This window comes from Microcebus murinus, chromosome 19, assembly GCF_040939455.1.
Source record: "Microcebus murinus isolate Inina chromosome 19, M.murinus_Inina_mat1.0, whole genome shotgun sequence".
Taxonomy (NCBI): domain Eukaryota; kingdom Metazoa; phylum Chordata; class Mammalia; order Primates; family Cheirogaleidae; genus Microcebus; species Microcebus murinus.
The window spans coordinates 3,541,037-3,556,013 of NC_134122.1; the positions used below are offsets into that span (position 1 = coordinate 3,541,037).

General features: G+C 57.7%; 1 protein-coding gene across 1 annotated transcript; it reads right to left on the reverse strand.

Moving 5' to 3' along the window:
- Window positions 1-2,020: 2,020 nt before the first annotated feature.
- On the reverse strand, window positions 2,021-14,722 carry TFAP4 (transcription factor AP-4). The gene is made up of 7 exons (XM_012743829.2): window positions 14,267-14,722; window positions 6,561-6,726; window positions 6,355-6,453; window positions 5,764-5,934; window positions 5,102-5,242; window positions 4,745-4,900; window positions 2,021-3,040 (listed from the first exon to the last, which is right to left on the reverse strand). Exons 1-7 carry the CDS (start codon window positions 14,353-14,355, stop codon window positions 2,846-2,848), a joined length of 1,017 nt encoding a protein of 338 aa, XP_012599283.1. The 5' UTR covers window positions 14,356-14,722; the 3' UTR covers window positions 2,021-2,845.
- Window positions 14,723-14,977: the final 255 nt, after the last annotated feature.

Here is a 14,977-nt window from a genome sequence, read left to right on the forward strand (position 1 = left end):
CCGGTGGTATCCCTCCTGCCCTACCTCCGCGTCCCCAAAACCTGATGTTCGACCTCCCGGGCTGGGCGCGGGGCCCAGGGCCGCCCACCTGTCTCCTGCCACAGGACGCGCGGCCAGGGGCCCACGGCGGGACGCCCGCGGGCGGGACGGACGCCGCGGCTCCAGGCCTCAGGGAAGGAGAACGAGCGACTTCGCTCGCGAACGTCTCTTATTCGCCGCACATGCGGAAATGACGGTGTTTCGGGCACTTTGGGTAAAGAGTAAATGTGTTAACTTAATTCGTGTCACCTGTTTCTTGCCTGTTTTTACAGTGGTTTCCGGAACCTTCTCTCTCACGCGTGTCACCTACGCGCGCGGCGGGCGGCGCGTGCGCGCGGACGTGCGTGAGTGGGCGGGCGCCGGGGGCGGGGCCAGACGAGCGTGCTAGCAGGAGCGCGCGCGAGGCGGCCTGAGGTGCCGAAGAGCATGCGCGCCGAGGGCGAGGTGGGGCAGTCCGGGAAGGGGCGGGGCCGCAGCCGCGCCCCTGACTTCCGCCGCCTGGGAGCGAAACCGCCTCCCACCGCGGGGCGCAGGGGGTGGGGGGCGGGTCCGGGAAGGGGGATTTCCCTGGCACCGCCCCCAAGCCCCGCCCACGGCCAGTGGGACCAGAGCAAGCCCCTCAGCGCCCTCTGTTGATCCTCTTAGGAGCTGCCAGGAGCCCGTCGGGCCTGCAGTCTCGCACCTGGCCGAAAGGGGCCGCTCTGCTGGCCCACATTCTACGTGAATTTACCTGGACACGCTCAGAGAGAGAAAATTATAGTGCTAAGTGAAAGAAGCCAGACTCAAAAGTCTGTATGATTTCATTTATACGACATTTTGGAGAAGGCAAAACTACAGCAGCAGAGAATAGATGCCAGCGGCTGGATTGACCACAAAGGGGCTCGAAGAGCAGCAGAGACAGGGAGCTCACTCCCATCTGGTGGTGCTGGTTCTGGAACTGTATGCATTTGTAGAAACTCACACAACCAAAAACCAAAAAGTGGGAATTTCACTGAGTGTAATTATTTTAGTTTTTTAAATATGTTAAAACCAGAAAGCAGATTGGTAGTTGCCAGGGCCTGGGAGAAGGAGGAATGAAAGTGACTTGAAGAGTAAGGGGTTCATTTTCCAGTGATGGAGATGTTTTAGAACTAGGTAGGCTGCATGACATTATGACTGTACTAATTGTTCACTGTAAAATGGCAAACTTTGTTATGTGAATTTCACCTAAGAAGACACGTCTAAAAATTAAAAAAAAAAAAAAAAATGAGCAGGCTCCTTTCTATTTGATAAGCTCATGTCCAGAGGCAGTGGGAAGTGAGATGTGAAGCAGCTCTTCTAGTCCGGCCTCAGTCTCTGTGCATTTGCCACCTGAGTGTGAGGTACAGCAAGCAGGTTGAGCCAGCCACATGGTAAAGTGATCGCTGGCCGTAGAGGATTGAGGGACTTAAAGGATCCACCTCACTCCCAGTAAGATCCACTGCCTTTGTGTCATTACCATCTCCAATTTTCAGGAAAGGAAATCGAAGCTTAGAGAAAGCGCTTTGTCCAAGGTGGACCTGACCCCCGGCAGAGCAACTCCAGGACCTGAGCACCACACAATGGGGGGTGTGAGAGCTTCTTTCCTTTCTGTAGATGAGGGGACTGAGACTCAGGGAGATTACACAAGCCAAGGAAGTGGCAACTCTTAGGGATCAACTCAAGTCTCTGACACCTGTGTCCTTTCTCCAGGAGTTAGGACCCTGTGGCTTGGTTGGTCATTCCCCCGTCTCCCATGAAAGAGGAGAGCCACTCCTCCCACCCAACACCATCTCCCATCTTCCCAGAAAACCCAGAGGAATCCGAGGACTCCAATTGCTGATCACCACACCACACGCAAGTTGGGGGACTCATCCTGCTCACCCACATCCAGTGCCCCCCGGTGGGCCCGAGAGCCCCTTTACTCTAAGCCCAGGTGGCCTTGCCTGTGTCCCCAGGACAGCCCACACCCAGAGACACAATCTAAAAAACAAAGTACAAACTTTATTTTGTTTCTTTACAAAGGCACAGTGGCCTCTTGGTTTTTTCCCCCCACTTTCTTAACAAAATATAATAGCTTCTCCTTGAACACAAAGACCTCAAAATTGTAAAAAAAAAAAAAAAAAAAACAGAAACCAAAAAAATAAAAAAAAAACAACAACAAACAAAACAAAGAGAAAGACAAAGACATTTTGGGATGGTGAAAGATGGGGAAGGGAGGGGTGGGGCGGGGGTGGAGAGTGGCGAGTCCTAGTGCTGAGATGGGGAAGAGAAGGGGAGAAGGGCAGCAGCAAACCCCAACCGAGAAGTAATTTGGACCCCGGAACCCCCAGAAAGCCCCAGCGCAGCCTGACCCCCAACCCATGTAAGTGCTTAAAGGAGAAAGAAGAAAACCAAAAAGAGGGAAGGGGAGTAAGACTGACAGTCGCAGGGCTGGCTCTGAGGAGGGAAGAAATTCCTTGGGGTTTTGTTTGATTTTCCCTGTTCCTAAAAACATATTTAAAGGAAAAAATGCTTTTTGGCGGAGAGAGGCCAGGCACCTCAGTGTCAGCTTCCCCAGCCCCGAGGGCCGAGGCCCAGCCCTGGGGTCCCGATTCTCCCACACACTCTGGGCCACCCCAGCCCCGGGACCTTGGGTTGGGTGGCTTCGTTCAAAGGTCGATTTACAGTATTGAAAAAGAGGTCATAAAAGAGACCCAAATGACATCGTAATTTTGTAAAAATTTCTCACTCATTCACCCACGTCTCTTCCTGTTGCTGCCCCGGCCCCCTCCAGCCCCCAGAAGGGAGAGGAGGGCTGGGGGGGTGGTCAGGGAAGCTCCCCATCCCCCAACGGCTCCTCCCGGCTCTGGTCCATGGCGTCACTGTCAGAGGCATCCGAGTCTGAGGCAGTGTCGGAGGTGTGGGCCTCTGGGCAGGTGCGGAGGGGCTTCACGATGACGGCTCGCCGCCGCTCCTCCTCCAGCTCCTGCTTCTCCTGGGTGCCCTCGATGTGCTGGATCGCCTGGACGGGGACAGGTCACTGACGAGGCTCGGCTGGGGACACTCAGCTGGCCAGGAGGCAGCGGGGGCCTCAGCCAGCCACTATCTCCCCAAAACACATACATAGAAATGTCCAGAAATAAGCCTGGCAAAGCAGCAAGAGGCCCGCCAGAGTCCAGGGAAACAAACTTTAGAAAACGCCTCTGTTACACTGAAAACCCCTCTGGAAAGACAATAGTTCCAGTGCTGCTTAGAAATTATCTTTCAGGCCGGGCGAGGTGGCTCACACCTGTAATCCTAGTACTCTGGGAGGCCGAGGCGGGTGGATTGCTCAAGGTCAGGAGTTCGAAACCACCCTGAGCGAGACCCCCGTCTCTACTATAAATAGAAAGAAATTAATTGGCCAACTAATATATATAGAAAAAATTAGCCGGGCATGGTGGTGCATGCCTGTAGTCCCAGCTACTCGGGAGGCTGAGGCAGGAGGATCGCTTGAGCCCAGGAGTTTGAGGTTGCTGTGAGCTAGGCTGACACCATGGCACTCACTCTAGCCTGGGCAACAAAGCGAGACTCTGTCTCAAAAAAAAAAAAAAAAAAAGAAATTATCTTTCACATATTTATTTATATATTTTAAAGTTTGCCTATTAACATATTCAAGGCCTTTGTTAATTGTATTATGCTGTTTGCTAGGTTTACTAAAGTTCTAGGGAGTTGATAGGTATTTTTTCCTGTTTTGGTTTAGTTATTTACTTATTTATTTATTTATTTTTTTGATGTTGTTGGGTCTCCCAAGAAGTCTTGTCTAAGACTGGGTGCAGCTGGAACTTCAGGTCTGACCCACAGACCTGATATCCTAGTTTCTTCTCTGTAGGAGGCATAACTATCACCCAGGCCCTGCCACCCCCACCCGCATCCCAGGTCCTGGGAGATAGAGGTGAGAAAAAGTTCTGGACAGGCCAGGCGAGGTGGCTCATGCCCATATTCCTAGCACTCTGGGAGGCTGAGGTGGGAGGATCATTCAAGGTCAAGAGTTTGAGGAAAGCAAAGAAAGCAAAGAAAGCGAAGGAAGCGAAGGAAGCGAAGGAAGGGAAGGAAGGAGGGAAGGAGGGAAGGAGGGAAGGAAGGAGGGAAGGAAGGAAGGAAGGAAGGAAGGAAGGAAGGAAGGAAGGAAGGAAGGAAAGAAGAAAGGAAGGAAGGAAGGAAGGAAGGAAGGAAGGAAGGAAGGAAGGAAGGAAGGAAGGAAGGAAGGAAGGAAGGAAAAGAGAAAAGGAAAGGAAAGGAAAGGAAAGGAAAGGAAAGGAAAGGAAAGGAAAGGAAAAAAAGGAAGGAAGGAAAAGGAAAGGAAAGGAAGAAAGGAAGGAAAGAAAAGAAAAAAAGGAAAGAAGGAAAGGAAGGAAGGAAAAAAAGAAAGTTTGGACAAACCCAAGAGCTGGATGCAGGAACTCGGTACTCAGGGGACTCTGGGAGCAAAAGACTCCCAGCAAACCCTACACTGAGGAAAGGAATGCCGGCCTGGTGGGCCCTGCCCAGCTCTCTGTCCTCAAGTTCTCCACACACGAGGTGATGCTGTGATGCGGAGAGGGAAAGCCACCTGGCTTCCGGACCTTCACCCTTTCCCTCCCAAGCCCCAGCTGGCTCCCCTCCCACCCTCACTCTCTATCCTCCCCTGAAGAGCCTGTTCCCAGAGTGCAACCCCACAGGCTGCCCCATCCCTGAGCCCAGATACCTGCACGATGGTGTCCAGATTTTGCCGGGATGTGGAAACGGAGTTGATAACTGAGGAGGGGCCCATGGTGACGACGTTGATGTGGTGGGAGGGAGGGGGAGGCGGTGCTGGCACAATCACCGTGGGGTGGTGGGTGGGGGCCGGAGGGGGCAGGAGCTGCAAGACAGAAGCCCTCAGCCTTTGTCCAGAGACTTCTCCCTTGTTCATGGGGGCTGGCCAGTATATAAGCCCCCACCTCCTCTTACATTAAGAAACAAAGACAAGGCGGCCTAGGGAGGGGCTTCCAGCCATGCAAGATGCCCTAGCCCCTCTCTCTCCCCAGAGCCCCACGCGCCAGCCCGGGCACCTCCTGCTCACCTGGGTCCGCAGGTGCTGCTGTTCCCGCTCGAGCTTCTCTTGGTGCAGCAGCCGCACCTGTTCCTGCTGCTGCTGCAGCTGCACCTGCTGTGCAATTACCTTGAGCTTTTCCGGGTACATGTGGGCCTCAAGGGACCGCACCTAGGGGTGGAGCAGCAGCATTCACCCCTGCTGAAAGCCCTAACCCAGGGTGTACCCCCCTCAGGGTAGAGACCAAAGTCCCCACCATGGCCCGAGGCCTCATCTCACCTCCCACCAAGGCCTCGGACATGCTCCTTCCTTCCTATCTGCCCCTAGGCCTTTGTCTTTGCTGTTCCCTCTGCCTGGAGCACCCTTGTCCCCCTTTACCTGGTTAACTTCAGGACTTGACCTCCCACTTCCATGGAGAAACCATGGGGCACCCCTGAGAAACCAAGGCAAATAACCCTGGTGCCACACAGCTGCATTTTTACCTGTAAGATCCTTTGATCTCCCCTCACCCCTAAGCAGACAGTGACCCCCGAGGTTAGGGACCTGTCCAGGTTGCCCCTCACTCCTAGGCCTGGCAAGGAGCATGCGCTCCTGTAGATACCGCAAAACCCAAGGACAGCAGAAAGAGCGGACCCAACCCCTGCTCCTCGCCAGCTGCAGCCCGCGCGGCCCGGCAGGGGGCGCCGCCTCACCTGCTCCTCCAGCATCATCCGCACCGAGCGCTCCTTGTCCAGCTGCTGCCGCAGCTCGATCATCTCCCGCCGCAGGTCCTCCGCCTTCTCGTCCTCCCAGATGTCCGGCGAGCCGATGCCTTCGTCCTTGTCCTCCGCCCGCCGTCGCTTGGGGGACGAGCCGCTCAGCTCCTGGGGACCCCAAGGGGTCGGTGAGTGTGCCCGACACCCCACACATCCACCAGCACCCCCATGGAGATCAAGGGGCCCATTGCAGCCCCCCAGAGCTAACCGACACAGGCGGATCCTCACTAGGGAGTCCATCTGCAAATCCAATAAACCGGCTAAACGCCAGGAAGGGAAGCTGATGGACATGCTTGCTGGAACAGTCACCTGGTTCCTTCCAGAGCCCACTCCGCCACACTAGACTAGTGGGGAAACTGAGGCTCAGGCAGAAAGACAAGCGCCTGAGGTAAGCGAGTCAGTGGGCAAGGTGGGACCTGCAGGCACTCATGAGTCCCAGGCCAGTGGCTGGATCCTGGGTATGCCTGTGCCAGAGGGAGCCGGGATGAGGGCAGGGCACGGAGGTGAGGGTGGCCTCCTCTGGGGTACCTGGATGAAGCGCTTGAGCTGTGTGTTCTGCTGCAGCAGCCTGGTCTTCTCCTGCTCCAGGGAGAAGATGTACTCCGCTGTCTGCTGGAGAATGGCTGCCTGAGGGTGAGAGGAACAGAAAGTGAAGCTGGCCGTGTTTGCCAGAGCTCCCTCCCTTCTCCCCTCTCAAGCCACCTCCTCCAGGAAGCCTTCTGGCGCTGGCCTACCTTGCTGAGCTTCTCTCCATCTGTGTGGGGGATGAGGGTCTTGAGGGACTGGAAGCCAGCGTTGATGCTCTGCATACGCCTCCGCTCGTTGCTGTTGGCAATCTCCCGCCGAATCCGCCGCTCCTGGTCCCGCTGAGTCTCAGGGGTCAGTGGAATGTTGGCAAGGCTGCCAGGAGGGACAGGGACAGGTTCAAACTAGGAACCCTCTGTGCCCTGCACCCAATGGGCCCTGTCTTTATAATTCATCTCCAGAGGACCCCAAGTGTAACCTGCATCCTTCCCTCCCCGCCCCCACTGCCTAATGCCTGTACCCAAATAGATCACCCCCAGAGGGTGATGGAGGGGCCCCCTCCTGGGACATCCAGGCAGATTGAAACAGCTGGCAGCAGGTAGAGACAGCCGACTCAGAATCTAGCCCCTCCCTGGCTTGTTTCACGGGAAGAGGGCTCTCCAGCACAGAGGTTCCCCGAGTTGCGTGGCTGCCAAAAACACCTGGGTGCCAGCCCGCATCTGGCTAGCAGGTCTGCACAGAGCCCAGAAACCTGCGTGGCTAATTCCTGGATTCTGATGCAGGTGGGCCCCAGACAACAATCTCCTGGGACACCTGTTCCTGGGACACCTCTGAGCTCCTAGCTGTTCAGCTGCACCACCTCCTTCAGCATGCCAGGCTTTGCCATCCCAGCACCGAGGAAGAGGTGCCCCCTCCCCTTCCCATCCCCACAGCCGTGTCTCCAGCCACAAGCCCTCCTAGGCTAAGACTTCACAGAGAAAAGACAGGTACTACTCACTCCCCAAAGAGGACACCAGGCTAACAAGCCCTGGGGACAGTTCTGCTGCAAGCCCACCCACTCCAAGAGGCAAACCTCCCTGTGCCAGAGAAGTGGTTCCCAGCATGCTGTGGGCAGCGTTACTGCCTGCGGTGGGGGCAGCGACCAGTGGGGTGGGAGAAGGCAGCCGAGGGAGGGGCCAGGCTGCAGGCTGGGGGGCGGTGGTGGGAGGCAGAGCCTGTGGGCCCAAGGCCACTGCTCCCCAGGGGTGGGCCTGTGTGTGGCCTGGAGGAGGCATGTCCCCCTCCCTGGCCCTCCCCAGCAACACCCCCACCCGTGGCCTGATGGCTTCCAGATGCTGGGCTCCCAACAGAGGCCGCAGGCCCCACCCAAAGCCACAGCCCCGGCGTCTTCCTGAGGGGGCCCTCCCGGGGTGACCTGTTCCAGGCCTGAGCCAGGAAGCTTGTGCCCCTGAATCTGGGAGAACAGGGAATGGACTCTGCACCGCTCCTGTTCCACTGATGGGGGGGTCTGCAGTCAAGGAGGTGCCTAGTCTCACTCCCCTGCTGTGACTGGCCCCTACAGTCCCCAGGCGGAAAGGAATCCGCATGGAAACGCAGAAGGGAGCACATCTGCAACAGCTGGAAACAGCCGAGGCCTTTCCTGAACCCACCCAGCCTGCCCCATCTGTCCTGCCTGGGTTCCCTGTGGGACCCAGGATGCATCCCTGGCCCTTCCTCTCCCAGTAGAGAGGGTGGGCCACTGGGGGCAGCAGGCAAATCAGCCCCCTCCCCACCAAGACCCAAACCACCCAGGTGCAGGTCCCCTCACAGGGCCTTAAAACGTCAGTGCTGGAAAAGGGACCCAGGTCTCCCACTTTACAGAGGGGACATAGGAAGTGGGGAGGGGCATGGTTTTAGGGTCAGATAGCTGCAGGTCAGCTCCCCCACTGCAGGGCCAGGTACATCACCTCTCCCAGTTTCCGGCCCCCACAGTGGCAGGTAATAGGGGGCCTGGTGCACAGCTGCAGTCTGCCCTTGGTGGGGGGGTCCAGGCTCCCAGGTGTGGCACCCCTCTGAGAGGCCAAAGGGCCCCCCAGGGACAAGGACTGCTCTGCAGGGGGTGGGTTAAAGCTGAGGGTCTTTAGGAGGATGAGGAGATGGGGAGAGATGGACAGGGGAAGCCATGACACCCGGCAACTGCCACCTGTCTGGGAGCATCCCCACCCCCTCAGGAGAGACATGAGGAAAGACCCCTGCTCACCTGGCCTCTGGGTTCCTCCTGGTGAGGCCCAAAGGCCAGAGCTGATCAGGGGCTGGAGGTGAAAATGAGCCCCAAGTCCAGCCTTGGGCTATCTGAGAGCTGGCCCACCCAGAGTGCCCAGCAACAGGGTAACAGTTAACAACACAAAATCTTCACATAATATACTAGACATGCACAGTGCTAGAATTTTCTCATTGAATGTCACAGTTGTCCTATAAGTCAGGTGACCTGATGATTCCCATGTAGAAGGGAGGACACATAGGCTCAGGAAGGGCCCAGCTACAGCAAGTGGTAGAGTCAGGACTTGAACTTTGACCCCAAAGCAGGTGTCAGGCCACAGGGCAGAACAGGCTCTGACTGTCCCGAAGAGCAGGACATCCTAACCAGCAGGTGACAAGTTTTCCCTGAAGAAGAGGCTCAGGCACTTGGAAGCACTGTCCTCTTTACTCTTATTCACAGACGTCTTTTACACTTTTCCCTGTCTGATTCCCACGGAAACCCGCTGGGGTGGCCGCAGCATCCTCATGTAGCAGTGAGCGATGCAGGGTCCTGGGAGGGGAAATGAAGGGCCCAAGGTCAGGCAGCCAGGCCACCACGAGGCAGGCACTGCAGACCCAAAGCTCCAGCCCCTCCTGCTGCCAGCTCACATAGACAGAAGGGGGGTGTGGCTGCATGGGCAACCTACCCCTGCTCCTTCCCCTCTGAATGCATGGGAAGGACCAGGCCCACAAGGGAGGTGACTTGCCCAAAGGCACACCTGGCAGAAGGGCAGAGCAGGGTGCAGCTGAATGTACCCTTCTGCACCTTCCAGCCCAAGTCCCACCAACTCATCTGTCCACGACACTTCAGCCTCTCCCTCTCCCCAGGACACCCACTAACCGGGGAAAACAAAGGAGACCACAGGACCCAGCCCTTGAACACCCCAGCCCAGAAGTCCCCAGAAAGAAGAGGCCCTGGGGCCCAGGCAGGGGCCTATGTCAGCTCCTTCTCTGAGCGGACTGAGCTAGGCTGACGCCTGGCTTCTCCCACGTTCCATCTGCCCCTTCCCAGCAGCCCCGTTCCCCGGCTCACAAACGGCTGCTGGTCAACCCAGTGCATAACACCAAAGCTACAGCTCCCTCATGGGGACTTGGAATTGCCACCAAAACCAGCTGACAGAGTTGTGTAACAGAATAATGCATGCTAAACAGAGCTTCTGATTGGTGGAGTGTGAGCGAACCAGGAATTCTTATTGGTAGAATGCTGACCAACCAAGGATTCTGATTGCTGACCAACCAGGGGTTCCCAGTGAAGAAGGATGGTTAATTGGAATTTCCAGGTGACACCTGCACCGGATAAAGTGGATTTTCCTGCAAATGCCTGAAAGTTCCTTACAGCTCTTTCTGGATTTTGCAGACGGAAATTCGATTTACAGCAAGTAGCCACACAGTAAAAGTGCCACTAACCCCCTGAGAGTGAAGGTGGCCCGAGTCCACTGACAGGGAGGATCTCTTGCTTCTCGCCCTCCCAGGCTGCCCCTCCAGCAGCCAGTCTCCTGGGGGTAACAGGGCCTGCCCAGGCCTCAGAAAGAAGGCAGGGCACTGGGCAGCCCATGATCAAGGAACAAAATTTGCGCATCAGCCCTAGGTGCCAAGACCAGCGCTGCTCCTCCCACTACAGTACTCACAGAAACCTGCGGGGAATGCCGTGGCAACCCAGCTTGCTTGGGGGCAGGGAGAGCGATTTTCAAGTCCAGATCTCCGACTGGTACCTGTCCCTCCTGCCCAGCCCAAGGCCAAGTACCCCCCATCCCTCTTCACACCCCTGCCTGGCTCCAGCCTCAAACCGGCCCCTGAGAACTCTCACTGCACGGTGCCCTGACATCACTCGCACCGCCCAGAGTCACTCAGTCAGAAGTAGAGAAGTCCACACAGGATTCCTCCCACACCCGAAAGGGAACGGAGGCAGAAAGACGACCCTCCTGCCAAGGGTGCCCAAGGCGCTCTTCCTTCTCTCACTCCACCTGTCTGAGGCCCTTGGCCGCCCTCCATTCCCACTGCTGCCCCTGTATCCAAACTCTCCCGTCCCTCCCCTCCTCCAGCCCATCAGAGAACCCTGCCCTGGGTTCTAGTGCAAACTCCAGCCTTGCCACTCACTGGCTGTGGAGCACCAAGCCTAGCCCCTTCATCTCTCGAAGCCTCAGTTTCCCCAGCTGTAAAATGAGGAAATACTGCTTCATTCCACATGGATAAAAGAGATCGAGAAAATGAGAGTGGGGATAACAGGATGGCGTTTCTCCAGGGTTACAGTCCAGGACAACCCGTGAATCTCTTAGGGGGCCTACAAGACCCTTTAAGGCCACAAGTCTGTGAGCTACGCAAGGACAGGAGTCAGGTCCTGCTCATTGCTGTGTCCTTCATCCCCGCAGAAAGCTGATGCTTCATAAATACAGGATCAGGGACCCAATGAACACTCCAAGGCCCTTAATTTTCTTTGACTCTTTATGGGAGCTCTTTTTAAAGATAAGGATACAAGGATAGAGACTACTGTGCACCTGCTTTTTTTTTTTTTTTTTTGAGACAGAGTCTCACTTTGTTGTCCAGGCTAGAGTGAGTGCCGTGGCGTCAGCCTAGCTCACAGCAACCTCAAACTCCTGGGCTTGAGTGATCCTTCTGCCTCAGCCTCCCGAGTAGCTGGGACTACAGGCATGCGCCACCATGCCCGGCTAATTTTTTACATATATATATCAGTTGGCCAATTAATTTCTTTCTATTTATAGTAGAGATGGGGTCTCGCTCTTGCTCAGGCTGGTTTTGAACTCCTGACCTTGAGCAATCCGCCCGCCTCGGCCTCCCAAGAGCTAGGATTACAGGCGTGAGCCACAGCGCCCGGCCTGTGCACCTGCTTTTAAGAATCTGAATGTCAGCCCAGGCACGGTGGCCCGTGCCTATAATCCCCAGCACTCTGGGAGGCCGAGGCAGGAGGATCTCTTGAGTTCAAGACCAGCCTGAGCAAGAGTGACACCTACACCTGTATTCCCAGCTACTGGGGAGACTGAGGCAGGAGCCCCCAAAAATGGGACGTTGGTTTATCATCTCAATATGTTTTTGTTCAGAGTATATAGCATGTCTTTAACCCCGTATGCATATCTGTGGGAGCCAGAGTGACGGGGAGTGAGCAGTAAGCAAAAGTGACATTGGGGACCCTCACGACACCCTAAGGGATTATGGCTGGTAGGGATGTACATCAACAGGTATATACAGAGCCCAGAAGTTTGAGGCTGCAGTGAGCTATGATGACGTCACTGCACTCTAGCCCAGGCGACAAAACGGGACTGTCTCAAAAAATAAAAAGAGTCTGAATGTCACTTCAGCTGCTCCCAGGAATGTTCCCTACTCATCCTACTCACAGTTCATCTTCACAGGTGCTGTTTTCCAGAGGCTGAGAACCGTTAGGAGACAGAGACAGGTCCAAAACCCTGCAGCTTGTGCAGGCAGCACTGTGCCCCACAGCCCCCTCTGGTAGGCCCAGGAGATAGAGAGGCAGGGGGATCCCTGCTTGTCACGGAGAGATAGAGCAAAGTCCACCAGCCTGAGATGATCCAGAGAATTGAGTCCATCCAGCCAAAGGGTCCTGCCCAACCCACACATTACTTCCTGGACAGGCCGCCCACCTCACCCCACAGCCCCTGCTGAACATGAACAAACCCAGAGGCCCGGTCCCATGCCAGGGCTCCTCCTCCCTCAATCCCCGCCCAGACTGCACAGCTGACAACTGTCTCTAAGTGGACATCCCCATGCCCAGCTGTGGAGGGAGGTTCTGCCTCTTCCTGCACTCAGCCTACCAAGATACAACTACCCCAGGGGCACTGCTGGCCTCCTCCAAACAGGGGTCAGGGCAGGGGTTCAAGTTCCAGTCCACCACTTACTTGCTCTAGGTGGTGCCTTCCCCAGTCTGTGTCCTCATCTTTACACGGTAATCATAAGGCACCTTGACTCACAGAAAGATGACAATTCAATGAGAAAATTCCAGCAAAGTGTGTCCCAGAACATATAAAGAGCTCAAGATTGTTTGTTATTAGTTATTCCTGCTGAGCCCTTCAAGTGGTCCCTGTGGAAGGGCCAGCCCTCAGGGTGGCCCTGCTGGGGGCCAGACCGACCCATCAATTGGCCCATCCATCCCAAGGAATTGACTGTGAAATTGAGAGTAGCGTTAAGGTGGAGCCCTGGGGCGGGGGTTGGGAGGGTGCCTATAGGTGTGCAACAACCTCCCCCCCCAGGCCAGTTTCTGCAGCCCCTGGTGTCCACCAGCTGGAGCCACACCGCGCGGGCTCCGCCTCCCTCAATCCCCGCCCAGACTGCCTCAGGAAGCGGAGCACGTGGCTCCAGCCCTAGGGAGCCATTTCACTCCAGGAGCAGCGCGGCAGGAAAGGGGCCGCTGGTCCCAAACTTGCGCACGCGGGAGAACCCACACCTCCCCCTCACCCCGGCCGGCGGGTGGTGCTCGATATGCAGATGTCCAGGCCCTAGCGATCAGAGTTCCAGGCATGTGCATTTTAACAACTGTCCCGGGTGATCTGGCTGCGTGTGGTCCGCGAACCTATCACCCTTTGGCAACGGTGGATTTTGAGCAACCCAGGGCCAAGCTTGCTTGTGGCTCCTGGGGAGGACTGCGGACCTCCGGCCACCCACCAGTCAGGCAGACCCAGCGCTTTCGGTTTATGGCTGGGGGGAGGGGCGTCGAATGGGAAAGTTTGCAGCGGAGACGCACGTGCGACAGGAAGCGGCCCCGCGAGGCTAGGGGCGGCCTCAGGTGTCCCCTCCCCAAAAGGCCTCCCCACCTGGCCTGTCTTGCCTCTCCTGCTCGGGGGACCGAGCTTTGTGCCGGGGAAGCGTGGCCCAGGAGCGCCTACAAGTCCCACAATGCCGCTGCCGCGGGGCACTGAGAACTACAGCTCCCGCGAGGCCGCGCGCGCAGAGGTCCGCCTACTCCAAGAGGGCTGCAGAGTCACGTCCAGGCCTCTCTAGTAAACAGCGCCCGGGCGCTGGCGGGCGAGAGGGCGAGCGGCAGCCAACGGGCCGCGGGCCGCGGCGCCCCGGCCGGCCGCGCGGGCCCCTGGGGACCCGCCCACCCCCACGTCCACACGCGAGCACGCCCCCCGACCCGCTGCAGCCCAGCTCTCTGCACACACGCACACTACCCGGCTCCCCGCCCCCACCCCCGCGCCGGGAGCCGCGGCATGGCTGCATTGTAGCCATCCTCGCTGGGGGCCCACGCGCACCCAGGACCCCCAGGACCCCTTGGATCGGGGAGCGCAGAGAGTGCGAGGAAGGAGGGAGAGGAAGGAAGCCGCCGAGGGAGGGGGGAAGAGGAAGCGCGGGGGAAGGCCACCAGCACCAAGCATGGCCGGGACTGCTGCAGAACCACGTGGGTCTGTTTGCAATTTACAAACGTCGCGACTCGCCCGCCTGCAGCGGACAAAAGTGGCCGGGGCCGCTCGGGGCCCCCACGTTCCAAAGGAGGAGGGTTCCCGGGCGGCGCGAACCCGGCACGCGGGGCTGCAGCCGCCCGGACGGCTAAGAAAGGCGAGCGGGGTCGGAGGCGCGGGCCATGCGTGCGCACACGCGCGCTCGCCCGGGCGGGCTAGCCGGGGGCTGCAATGGTAGGAAGGGGTTGGGGGGAAGGAGGAGTACACACCTACAGAGCCCTCCTATCACTTCTTTCTCTGTTTTCCTGAAATGTTGCAAAGAGGGCACCTTCTGAGTGGGCACCATGAAATACTCCATAGCGATCGGCCCCCCTCCTCTGCACGAGCCGGGTCCCGCGATCCGCCAGAGAATGCAAGATGGAAATCCGAATCAAAGGGCAGCGCCGGACGGAGGTGCAGAATCGGCCGGTCCCAGATGCTGGCGGCGGCGGCGGCAGCGGCGAGGGGAGGGAGGCGGGCGGGAGGGGCGGGAGGGAGGTCTCTCCGGCCTGCCTCCCCGGGCGTGTGTATGTGTGTGTGTGTTTGCAGCTGATCAGATGTCTGTTTCAAGGCGGGAAACAGCTGGTGAAAACTCAGCACTCCCTGGGCCTCCTTCCGCGGAGTAAGGAATTGCATGTAAACAAAGGACTATTTGCAGCGCCCCCCGGGCGGCGCAAGGACGGGGCGAGAGGGGCACGGGACCCCAGGGGCCGTCTGCAGCCGGGGTCTGCAGGCCTCTGCCCGGGCGCTGGGGGTCGGGGGCCGCGGGCCGGCCGGCCGGGGCGGGGGGTGGGGGGGGGACGCGGCGTGAATGGAGCGAGCTGCGGCTGAGCTACATGCGCCACTATGGGTGATGAGGTCCATCAGCTGACAGGTTGGCAAGCGTTGCAAAAAAAAAAAAAAAAAAAAAAGGCCAGCCACGGCGCGGGGAGCCCAGCCTG

Coding starts and splice junctions, on each gene's coding strand:
- TFAP4 (XM_012743829.2), bottom strand. CDS start 14,355: ATGGAGTATTTCATGGTGCCCACTCAGAAGGTGCCCTCTTTGCAACAT. Junction 6,454..6,560: donor ATGGAGAGAAGCTCAGCAAG/GTAGGCCAGCGC, acceptor TCTCACCCTCAG/GCAGCCATTCTCCAGCAGAC. Junction 5,243..5,763: donor GGATGATGCTGGAGGAGCAG/GTGAGGCGGCGC, acceptor CTCCACCCCTAG/GTGCGGTCCCTTGAGGCCCA.